General features: G+C 31.7%; 1 protein-coding gene across 1 annotated transcript; it reads left to right on the top strand.

Moving 5' to 3' along the window:
- The first annotated feature begins 9,126 nt into the window (after nucleotides 1–9,126).
- On the top strand, nucleotides 9,127–11,780 carry LOC134705463 (barH-like 1 homeobox protein). The gene is made up of 3 exons (XM_063564187.1): nucleotides 9,127–9,531; nucleotides 10,305–10,506; nucleotides 11,261–11,780. Exons 1-3 carry the CDS (start codon nucleotides 9,225–9,227, stop codon nucleotides 11,469–11,471), a joined length of 720 nt encoding a protein of 239 aa, XP_063420257.1. The 5' UTR covers nucleotides 9,127–9,224; the 3' UTR covers nucleotides 11,472–11,780.
- The last annotated feature ends 818 nt before the right edge of the window (nucleotides 11,781–12,598 follow it).

The following is a 12,598-nucleotide window of genomic DNA, read 5'->3' as shown; positions in this document are numbered from 1 at the left end:
CTTAAATGTTTATAACATACTCAATGTATTATGTTCATATTGAAATTGATAGAAAACCAACAATTGGGAATTTTGGAAATAAAGGAGGAGGGACATAAAAATCATTTTCCTGTCCCCAATAACCTCTGACTTATGATACTTTGCTGAAATTCCCCACTAAATGTATTATGTTCATATTGAAATTGATACAACGAGCAAAGCCTATACCGCATAATCAGCTTTAAAAGGCTCTGAACTGATAAGGTAACACAATCTAAACCAGAAAACTAGCGGCCTTATTGGTGTACAAAAAAATAAACGAAAAACAAATATGTAACACATAAACAAACGACAACCACTGAATTACAGGCTCCTTACTTAAATGTTCATAACATACTCAATGTATTATGTTCATATTGAAATTGATAGAAAACCAACAATTGGGAATTTTGCAAATAAAGGAGGAGGGACATAAAAAATACACATTTTCCTGTCCCCAATAACCTCTGACTTATGATACTTTTGCTGAAATTCCCCACTAAATGTATTATGTTCATATTGAAATTGATGGAAAACCAAAATTGGGAATTTTGGAAATAAAGGAGGAGGGATAAAAAAACACACACATTTTCCAGTCCCCAATAACCTCTGACTTATGATACTTTTGCTGAAATTCTCCAGTCATTCAATATTTTACATAATTCTTCCAACAACACTTTAAATACTTTAAACTACGCTCTGAATGCCCGCGATTTCGCGGGTGTGTTCTAGTATATAATAAATTAAACTGAAGCAATATCAAAAAAACTTCCGTTATGCAAGAGTCGTTTAAGGAAATAGATAAGAAAGCGACCTTTTTTCTTTCTGCATTTGATTATGTGTACCGATTGTATTCATATATTCTGTTTTTTTATGAGTTTGAATGTCCATCTGGTTTCTTTTCTAAGTTAAGCAGATATTCTGCATGGTATTTGGTAATGAATATAGGTGCTTGCTGTCTTACGATGATAGAGAGATTTTGTAAACTTTCCACTCTTTTAACACGATTATGTTCGCATATTTCTTAACGATCTCTGCATGTTAAAGTTTGAGATTTATATCACGGTATAGAAATAAAAGGTTAATCCTTACGCGGAAGATAAGTTAGTCGATGAGTATTATTGGTAAGCTTACTGACAATCAATGCTTTATGGAATATTATTAACAGTATATTATTCCTTTCTGTTTACAATCTCATCCACACGACATACATGAATAGTCCAGTCAAACTAAGTTTGAAGCTCAAACTAATTGCAACAGAAAATGTGTAAGCTCTAATCTATCGTATTTAACCCCAAATATACACAGAAAAAAAGAAAACAGTAAGGATGCGACAGTGGCAAGGTTTGAAACTAGATTGCCTTGTTTAACAAGGATATACATTCGGTTTACATAGAAGTGTAATGTGTTATGTTGGTAGATATAAAGATGACTTGTGAAAATTGATCGGCATGAAAAAAAACAACAGGAAGTCTGCCACCATGTACCGCAACTTACGTAGTTTTTAACGTGTTTTTAACAGGACCATTTCAAATCATTTGGTCTCCTTTCTTTTGCTAATGGTGTTTTCTTATGTTTTTACATTCATTATGTCGTATGAAAGACTGGTACAAATGTAAGTTTTTCCTGCAACTAACACCCCCTCCCCCCAAAAAAAAACCACCACGTAGACGTGCATCTAATTAGGTGACACACATGTCATAGAAATTAAGTCACAACATAGAGAATGTTAATTGGAACCATTTACTTCAAAACAATAAAAAAGTGAAATTTCATGGTCTTCCAAATTATGTGGAATGGACATATTTGCTTGTGTGAGTCACAAAACGAGACATCTTAATCACGAAAGAAAAGAAAAGCTTTCAGTAATTATAACACAATTATTTTTTTAAAGACAATATTTAGAATTTAAATTTATTTCTTAAGCTTATTTAGAAAGCCAATGAAAGTTTTAATTGGCCAATTTGCTTTTTTTGATGAAGGGTTTTGCCATCTTCGGTGGTAATATTAGACGTCATTTAGCCCCCTGGCGTCTGCCGTAGTTAAATACAGCAATTACATAGTTTCTAACAATCTTTGACAAGGTTAACCCGTTATCAACACCTAAAAAATAAGTTCTTGTCAATCGATTTAAAATTTCAAAATAAAAAAACAAGTTTCTTATGAAAATACTTGTGATTGACTTTATCTTTAATTTAGAATATTAACTTAGACGTTGACAAGATGTTTTGAAATTGTATTTGAAAATAACATTTAATTAATCACCTTATCGATCGAGATTACGAATCGATCACACCAGTGAACTTGATAGCCCTTGATTGTGTTGGAAGCATTTAGATTTATTTTCACTGATAATCTATCTTCGCTTCATACAATGGCTGTTTCAAAAGAGTCGTGAATTTTTAATTGAGCAGTAAATGACATTTAACATAACTCTAAACATTCTTATTCTACCATTTGAATCTAAATTAATAATGCCCATGTGTCACATGAAGTCAGGTTTGCGTTTATCCATAAATGACAATAAAAGGAAATTGAAATATTGCACGCATGACAAGTTCTCTTTCAATTGCGCAATGAGACTGGACAACAATCGTTAAAATTTTCATGATATTTTGATCCTATGTAACATCAAGTTATGATAGATAATTAAAGGTCTTAATCCAAGCATTAAACGATTTACCTTTAAATGATTCAACTTGTTTCCAGCTAATAGAGTTTTTATGAATGCCCATTATGAAGATATTTTCCCAAATCACTCTAACGGTTAAATTCAAACTAAAACAAATCCCTCAGGATGGACCGGTAATGTTACAATTATGATAAATTAATGAAGTTATTTCAAGGCTGATGAAACACACATGCATGGAACGTGTTGTATTTTCTGGGTTACAAATGTCACCATCTATGACATAAGGTGTATCAATGAGATCACTTGTTTAATTGTTTTTAGGTTTTGCATTATATATTTGTCTATTTTGAATGATTTCTATGAACTTTTGATTTCAAAGGGGTTTTTTATGACTTTTTTTTCATACACAGATTCTTCATACTGATAACTCCCCCGATTTTAAAATTTCCGAAATATAGTCTTTTGATATATTTCATTCATAAATATGATCAATTGGAGTGTATTGGAACTGCAAGGTCTTGACGTATTTTATTACCATGAGTAGGTGTCACTCTCAAATCCCAGGGCATCGGATTTTATATCCCCATTTCAACCGGATGAATCTTTGTATTTTCTTATCCGGTAAAGCAAAACGAACATCCTCTTAACACTTGCCGTACTGCTGATATGCTTCTGTATGTATGTTATCGATATGTCTATTAAATGAACTACCTGCTCAAACTCGAGGTCGCGGAGTTCTGTTTAATATTTTTAGTCTAAAAGAATAGGTAATGCAATTCAATGGAACAATTTTGATTGTGTTTGTGTTAAAAAAACAAACTCATTGCAATTCCTTGTCTTTTATCTTTGTTTTAAATTTTTAATCCATACGTGTCATACATCACGTACATGTATACCGTCTAACTCATGAATGGTCTATTAGGAATCGTTGCCATTTAAATAAGTCTTAGTACCTCGTAGAATTTCCTTCCACATGCATAATTGATTCAAGTTTAAGGTTAATTGAGCTATATCGATTATTAATTATTTTGTTTCATTTCGATAATATTTATATAACTTAAAAAAAAATAACAGCATACATTGTGTTTTATTGACGAAGTGTATTTGTATTTGAAGCATGATAGTTTAATGTAAGATTATATGAAAAAATAAAGAGAAAAATGTCAAAAATCTTTTGCCCTATATGAGTACAGCGGCTAATAATCATATATATGGTGTACATTTTAGTGGTTTGATCATATGTAGAAATAAAATCACCGTACATTTGTGCTATCTTCAGATTGCGGAAGAGAAAACTCGAAAAAAAAACCAGCGTAGCAGATGATGGAGGTATCTCGGAAAATTCTTTTATTGTTACGTAATGGTTGTTTGGTCTAAATAAAAGTGTCAAGAAAATGCACAGAAAAGATACAGATTAGGATTATTATGTGACATCGTCCTTAATATCTCTGTAATACTTGCCAATGGACGATGAATAGTTGCCTTACTTAAGGTTTTTTGTTAAATCTCTAACGTCATCCAATTTTAACGCAGCAACGATGTTAATTGTGCTACGAGCAGCCGACATTTCGAACTTCAGCTGTTAAAATCAACGGTTAAAAGTCCGAACTTTCGCCAGTGGTTGTACTAGCTTCATCCACACGCAAGGTTCATTTTTTAAATCCTTGACATTAGCAACACAAATTGAAAATTTGTCCAAAAATTATGCCAACGATTTATTTGCGCGTGGTATTATTAATGTGTTACCAAAATAAACACCACGACTTTGAAATAATAGTTTTAAAATAATACAAATCTAATATCATGAGTTAGGTCTTGGAACTTAAAACTGATATCCAGAAAATGTAGCTTATGCAATCACGTGTATGTGTCGTGTTTGTTTGCTGGTAAAAAATGATATGAATGAATGTAAGTGGTAAGACAGATCTTTCGTGAATTTTGCTTAAAGACAATAGCTTCTCTGCTTCATCCCGCTTGTATTGGCCAAACAAATAGTACGTATTGGGGAAAGATAGCAGTTTTTGGAAATTAACCAAAGGTTACATTACTTCTAGATCAAGAAGATAATTTGTAAAGTTATAAAATGCTTAGTATACGTCCGTTGCAAGTAAGTTGTTTGATAATGAACAAATTGAAAAGTTTCATATTTTTGAAAGCAAGTTTACACTACAATGATACTTAAACTTTTTTCTGCAGATTATTTATAAAATTGAACACATTACTAGTATGTTGTTTTGTCTGTGTCTATGTTTTTATCTGTGTCTATGGTTTTGTCTGTGTCTATGGTTTTGTCCGTGTCTATGGTTTTGTCTATGGGTTTGTCTGTGTCTATGGTTTTGTCTGTGTCTATAGTTTTGTCCTATTGGCGTACATACCGTATCCCTTATTCCTATAAAAAAAGACATGCAAATGTCATCATACGACCTTCACCTAAATGTACTAAATCATTTCAGCTTTAATATCTTTTAACGTTTACAACTTTTTTTACACTACGTAAAACATCTGTGATTTTACAGTATAAATAGAGTTTACAGTAGTTTGTAAGCCAAATTATTTTTCAATAATATTCCACGCCTGAAGAAATAAAGATTCACAGAATACATAACTGAGTCAGTCCATGTGAATAAAGATGTATCGATGATGAATACAAATCTCAAACATACATTTTCATCCTACAGGCAATTTTACTATTCTTTTTTTTTTATATTTCTTTAAGTTCAATAGATATCAAAGGTACCAGGATTTTAATTTTGTACGCCAGACGCGCGTTTCGTCTACATAAGACTCATCAGTAAAGCACATATCAAAGTATTTAAAAAGCCAAACAATTACAAAGTTGAAGAGCAATAACTGCATTGAGGATCCAAAATTTCAAAAAGTTGTTCCAAATACGGCTAAGGCAATCTATGCCTGGGATAAGAAAATCCTTAGTCTTTCGAAATATTCAAAGTTTTGTAGACAGGAAATTTATAAAAAATGATCACATTATTGATATTCAACCTTGATCATACACATATATATATGGTTAAAGCTTTAACACTGATATTATAATGCATATGATCTAAATAATATCATTAAGTTCTCCCTCGCCATGCTCGTCCGAATTTAAAACATTTCTTTACTAAATCCTTGGTATAATAAATAAAACAAAACTCTAGATATAGGTTTAGTTGCTCGCAGTAACTTCGTTTTTCTCATACTGTAGTGATACAAATCAGTATACTGGGGGGGGGGGGACAGGGGGATACTCTTCTCCCTTCTCCCACCCCTCTTCTACTTTCTCCTACCCCTGTTCTTCTTTCTCCCATTAGAATAAAACATCTCCTTTTGAGATATTTTTTCTTGAAATATTAGATAATTTTTTAAAAGGAGAGATATTTTATTTTTTCTCCTTTCTCCAACTTTTTCTCCTTTCTCCCAGCCTTCCTCTCCTTTCTCCTTTCTCCTACCCCCTTTTTCCCTGTCTCCCTTACCCCTGTCCTCCCTCCCTATACTCTGTTTTGTTGTTATATATTATATTAATATTTGTATATATGAAACTGTTATATACAAATATTAATATAATATATATTACAAATAGATAAAATTATACAGTTACATATGTATATATATATAATTTTCCTCAATTTGTATACCATTCTATTCGAAATTTTCTAATAATAGTGCAATGCAAGTGCATGGTGAACACGCTTCTGTAATAATTCGATTTTTCTAATACTAGTAGATTGAATTCATAGTAAGCATTTATATCTTCCCGCAAAACGTTCTTGTGATATTCGTCAACATGCATTTAAAACATTTTTTTTCTGTATGTGTGCATAGATATTAATGTTTTTACTTATACATATATTTCTAACGACAATTTTTTTCTTCATATTACTAGTATTCATTTTAATATGCTATGAATTTTTTTTTTTATGAGTATTCATTGAAGAAATGAATTTATAACAAGCGATAAGGAATTATAGTATTTTGCACTCGATAATGTCCGCGTGTTTATAGATCGGTTACTAGACAAAAACGAAAGTTACGTAAGTAGAAATCTCTGCGGCAACAATAGTTAGGTACAATGTATCACGGTCATCGCGATGTAACAACCAGCGGTAAAAGTGAACCTTAACACTAAAGCTATCGACCAAAGAATGCTCTCGGTTACTGAAAGCTTTGTTTAAAGCCCATACCATCTCATAAAATAAGACATGTTTGCCCACATTTAAATTTCAAACACAGAACATACAACAATTTGGTGTAAATAAGTTCTTGTTCAATATAACACTAACAATAAAAGCGACAATAATTAGTTTATTGAAATGATGCATATCCCGATGTGTTTGTTGGACAACAAATATCACATAGAAATCTAAAGATTGACTAACACGGTTCCCATAAAAACTGGTGTACGGAAGGGTAAACAAATCCTGCTCCTCATATGGTACCTGTCATGTTGCTCAAGCCAATAAAATATGCTAAGAAGCTTTCGACGATATCATAATCGCAAAAGGGATGTCGAAGTGTAAAAATTGCAACATGCCCGTGAAATAAATTAAGAGCAATGAGAACGTAAAACAACTCATAAATTTTGGCCTGAGCGATTTGATAAATTTTTACGAAATTTTGCATACACAGTTGGAAATTACCTGAGCATAAGAAGAAAACGAATTTATTTCTTACATTATTTTGAATTCTACATAACTTACCTCAAACAATTCCTAAAAAAAACATAGAACGTTTGCGCTTTTTTCATATGACATTTGCGCCTCAATTTATAGGACATTTAAGAATAGCACATTTGCGTGTTTGTACAATATTTGCTGCCTATGACTTCCCTCCTCTTGTATTCAGGCTTAGGACCAATAGGTTTGACCCCACAGAATACACTGTCATGATCTTCTTAAAAGTTTAATAATCATTTCATAGCAAACTCGTGTTTAATAGTCATGTGTTAGCATATTCATTTCATAGCAAACTCGTGTTTAATAGTCATGTTGTAATGGGCGTCAAGTTGGTTACTTATTCCCTATTCCCTATTCGTTACCAACTTGACGCCCATCATGTTGTAGCATATTCATTTAATTGCAAAATTCGAATTTAAAGTCGTTTCATAGCATATTGATATGGTTTCAAATAGCTGAAAGTAAACAAAAATAGACACAGAGACACAAATAGTCATCACTTGTAAGTTTTCACTCATATCTGAAGCCAAATGAATCTCGGAACAAATTTTGATCTTGTAATTTGTATTGACCGGTAATTCGCCCTTGCCCAACATATTCTAGTTATCTTTCTCAACTCTTGACTGAGGTGCTTGTTCACCAAAATGTTGTACAATGGTAAATGCTCGTCAAGACATATTCCTTTTTTTTCCTTTTCTAGTCTCTATAACTTTGAAGAATATGATAACAACTATGCCAAAACGAACTAGATTTCGACAAGTATAAGTATAATTTATTTGGGAAATTATTAGAACTCAGACGACTATAGTTAATGGTGCAAATGTCCTGTCAATAAGATACAGGTATATCACCATTTAAAGCTGAAATGTCCATAGCGTTCGGAGTGCCGATGTACAATCGTTTTGCGGGTAAAAAATGCAAACGTCCTGTGCCCCTTTTTACAAATATATCTTTCTAGTAAAAAAAAGTCAACAAACATTAACGTTCTTGTAAAAAACAACTAGTAGCAAAAAAAGCCCTGACTGATATAAATTTCAAGTTCTCAGAATGAGGCAACTATGAAGCTTTTCCAAGATTTCCGCTAAACTTAGAAAATATCTTTTAAATATCCGAATCATGTAATTAAGTATAGTTCTAATTCTTTTTTTATTTTCGAGTTTAAGGAATCAAAAATGTGGTTTTATCACTTATACTTTTACGAAAATGTGTAACTATATTTCCTGAACCTTAAAACAGATGTTCTAAGTTGGACGATTTTCTCTGTGATAATCTGAAAATTAACCAACATTTATGTGACCTATTGTGTGTATGCTCCGAACATTTTGCGTTATAAATTTTAATCCAATTATATATAAACCATCTTATAAACGAAGATTTTAAGCTTCAGAAAATGCACTTCCTATTTTTCTCCTGTGTTGACAGATTACAGGTCGAAATTCTGAAAATTTGAAAATGATTTCTGTCCGCATGTTTTAAATTACTTGTAAAAAACATATGATTGTAAGGAACGCGACATGTTGACTTTGCACACCTCGCTAGTGTTCATTATTCAATTCAGACCAGCCATGAAATTATATTTGTGAATAATCATAATAACTGCAACAATGTAAAAAAAATCAATGGTCTTCAAAACTGTCAATCAAAAAGTACCAGGTAAATGTGCACCTGGACATGGACACGCCCACCAATGTGATTGGGCACCCGTTACATTTTCAATAGCACATTTACGTTTCTATTATTTATGGAACGCCTTTAAAAGCACGTTTCCTCATTAATTTTACATTTTAAAATTTGTTTCAACCAACGACTACCTGAAATCAGCATTTATTAAATTGGATTCTAATTTGAAGTTAATCTCAGAATTTCTGAAAAGAAAACAAATCTGTACAGACAATAATAATATGACTTATCATCCCGCAATGGAACATTACTCAGATTCAGAAGACAACGTGGATATTGATGGCACCAGTGATGATGAATATAGCGATTCAGAGAAAATGTTTCCGAATAAATCAAACTCACCGGGATGTTCCGAATGTGGTGTAACAAACTCAAAATCAGCCAAATTAACAGTGAAACCTTCATTTCTCATTACTGACATTTTATCGGACAGAAAATCCCAGAATAAAGACACTTCATGTAGTGATAAAACACATTTAAAAGAATCCTGTGATACAGACTCAGAAGATTTCATCCCTCATAGACATGGTAGTGTATTTTTTTTTTCATTCTAAATATGTTGGACTCTCCATTTTTAAAACTTGTTGCTAATACATGTAGTTATGCCTATTTTAAAGTTGAATCTTTGAACTTGATTGAAATGTTAATTTTATATATAGATTTTCATATATATCATTATTTTCATTTCTCTTAAAAGTCGTTTCTTATTTCTTCATTTGCAAGAGTTCACTCCATTTAAGGGACTGTAATAGACAAGTTATCAAATGTTAATTTATCGAAAAAACGTAAATGTCCAAGTCAAGAAATAATAATGAAACAAACTGTAACTTGTAAGAGACAGTTGGTTAAAGCTTTGAAAACTATTTTTTGAGAATGTTAAAACTGACTAGCAGTATTTTGTTGGTGTTTAAGACGTTAAGCATTACCAAATAACCAAAAACATTTCATAGATTATTAAAACACGAGTTGACCTATGTATTAAAATTGTGGTCTTTAGAAATGATTTAGGATATGTATATATTTTGTCATATGATTACAAAAAGTCTTAATGGTAATTTTCATAAATTTCAATGACAAATCAAATGTTTGTATTTCTCCATTAATTTTCTCATAATTGTTTTATATTTCTTTATTTGGTAAATTTGTTTTTTCTTAATTAACACCTCTAAGACTTCCTCTTTTTCAGATGTTAGAAAACATTTGTATTTAGGTAAAACAATACCATAAATGTATTTTAGTATGCTAATCGTTATTCTTATCTTAATTTATCCTTTTTTAATTTTAAAATCTTATTTTTGCAGATAGATTTTCAGAGCACTGTCATTACAGTAATAAATCAAAGAAACCGAGGAAAGCCAGGACTGCATTTACAGACCATCAATTAAATAGTCTGGAAAAACATTTCGAAAGACAGAAGTATTTAAGTGTTCAAGATCGAATGGAATTAGCAGCTAAACTCGCCCTGACAGACACACAAGTCAAAACATGGTACCAAAATAGAAGGTTAGTATATTCAACACGCTATAGAATTGTATTTATTTAATTTTCATCTTTGAAAATCTAATAGATATAGGAAGATGTGGTGTGAGTGCCAATGAGACAACTCTCCATCCAAATAACAATTTAAAAATTAAACCATTATAGGTTAAAGTACGGCCTTCAACACGGAGCCTTGGCTCACACCGAACAACAAGCTATAAAGGGCCACTAAGTTCTTAATGTGAGTCTGTAATGTCCTGGCGTATAACTTTTAAGAGATTACTAATTGTAAAACAGCTGTCTTCTATGTATATTTACTACAAATGCAGTCCAATACCATAGTAAAAGTAACTAAGCAAACAGTTGTTTTCCATCCGTTTGATGTGTTTGAGCTTTTGATTTTGCCATTTGATATGGGACTTTCAACTTTGAATATCCACGGAGTTCAGTATTTTATTGATTATACTTTTTACAAATGAGAGGCGAAAGATACGTACAAAAGGGATATTCAAACTTATAAGTTCAACATAAAGAGAAAACGATATTGCAAAAACATAAAAAAGACCAAAAGATAAATATCAGTATATAAAATACAACATAAAACTAAAGACTGAGCCACAAATACAAGCTGCATAATTCGTTGTCAACAAAATGTACAACGTTGATCTGGCATATGTTATGCTTTTTTTCACTTTTTTATACATAAGTTATACACCAAACGCGAATTTATTGCAACATTAAGATGAAGACATTAATAATATGTATATATATTTTACAGAACAAAATGGAAAAGGCAAACAGCTGTCGGTTTAGAACTGTTAGCTGAGGCAGGAAATTATGCAAACGTACAACGAATGATGATGAATCCGTATTGGCCACCTTATTCAGCAGAACCACACCATGGACTCTATCCTAGTGTTAACAGTCTCTATCTACGACAATCTACACCACTGTCTCCACGTGCAGTGATGCCACACATGTTTTTGTAGTTCACTGATCACGTGATTTCTAAAAACAGTATTATGATCCTATAAGGCAGACTAAGAACTAAAGATATTTTCAATATTTTTATGGGTTTTGTGCAATTTTATTATAAGCATTTATATGTAGAACATTTACAGAAGAAGGGTTACTTTTTTTAACATACAAAACATATAGTTTGTTTCTATTAGGCTCTAACTAATTATGGTGTTTCTTAAAATACAAGTCCCTGGTAATTGTATATATTGTTACATGATATTTTTCTATAGATACATTTTATATATAATATAAAAAATGAAAATAAAAATGTGTTTTATTTTTACTTTTATTTTTGTCCACCAAAACATGTCATACAAAAAGTAAATAGATCTTAAACATGTACTATGATAACCAACGAGACATCTGTATGGTCACCTCGACCTCAAATGGCCTGGATGTAACATACATTTACCATATGACCTTCAAGACAAAACAACAAAACCTATAACGTATAATATAAAAACGAAGAAGTGGTATGATTGTCAATGAGACAACTCTCTACAAGAGACCAAATGACACAGAAACTAACACTATAGGAAACCGTGCGGCCTTCAACAATGTGCAGCCCTTCCTGCATAGTCAGATATAAAAAGGCCCCGAAATGACATTGTAAAACAATTTAAACGAGAAAACTTACGGCCTAATTTTAGTACAAAAAATGAACGAAAAACAAAAATGTAACATATGAACAAACGACAACCCCTGAGTTACAGGCATACACATACATAATGTGGCAGGGTTTAACATGTTAACGGGATCCCCCTAACCTGGGACAGTGATGTAACAGTACACCATAAGAACCAAATACAAAAAGCAGTTGAAAAAGGCTTCACTCATTAGATAAAAACGTATAATAAGCTATTACAGGCCCCAGTATAACAAACACAGTACAAACAAATATTAAAGCATTCCAATCCTTGGAAAATAACAGAACTTGATCAATGCACATAGAAATAAATAACACACTGATTCCGAAGCATTTGGTATATGTCACTTATCTGTTCTTATTAAGTGTCGTTTTTATATGTAGTGGTTATAATCGAAAATATTGTTTTATCTTCTAAATGTACGAACCCGTTCAGATATCTTGCTTCTT

The sequence above is a fragment of the Mytilus trossulus genome, chromosome 2 (assembly GCF_036588685.1).
Source record: "Mytilus trossulus isolate FHL-02 chromosome 2, PNRI_Mtr1.1.1.hap1, whole genome shotgun sequence".
Classification (NCBI taxonomy): Eukaryota; Metazoa; Mollusca; class Bivalvia; order Mytilida; family Mytilidae; genus Mytilus; species Mytilus trossulus.
Note: the sequence above shows the minus strand (reverse complement) of the source record. Positions and strands in the feature narration are given on the sequence as shown.

Coding starts and splice junctions, on each gene's coding strand:
- LOC134705463 (XM_063564187.1), top strand. CDS start 9,225: ATGACTTATCATCCCGCAATGGAACATTACTCAGATTCAGAAGACAAC. Junction 9,532..10,304: donor TTTCATCCCTCATAGACATG/GTAGTGTATTTT, acceptor TTATTTTTGCAG/ATAGATTTTCAGAGCACTGT. Junction 10,507..11,260: donor ACATGGTACCAAAATAGAAG/GTTAGTATATTC, acceptor TATATTTTACAG/AACAAAATGGAAAAGGCAAA.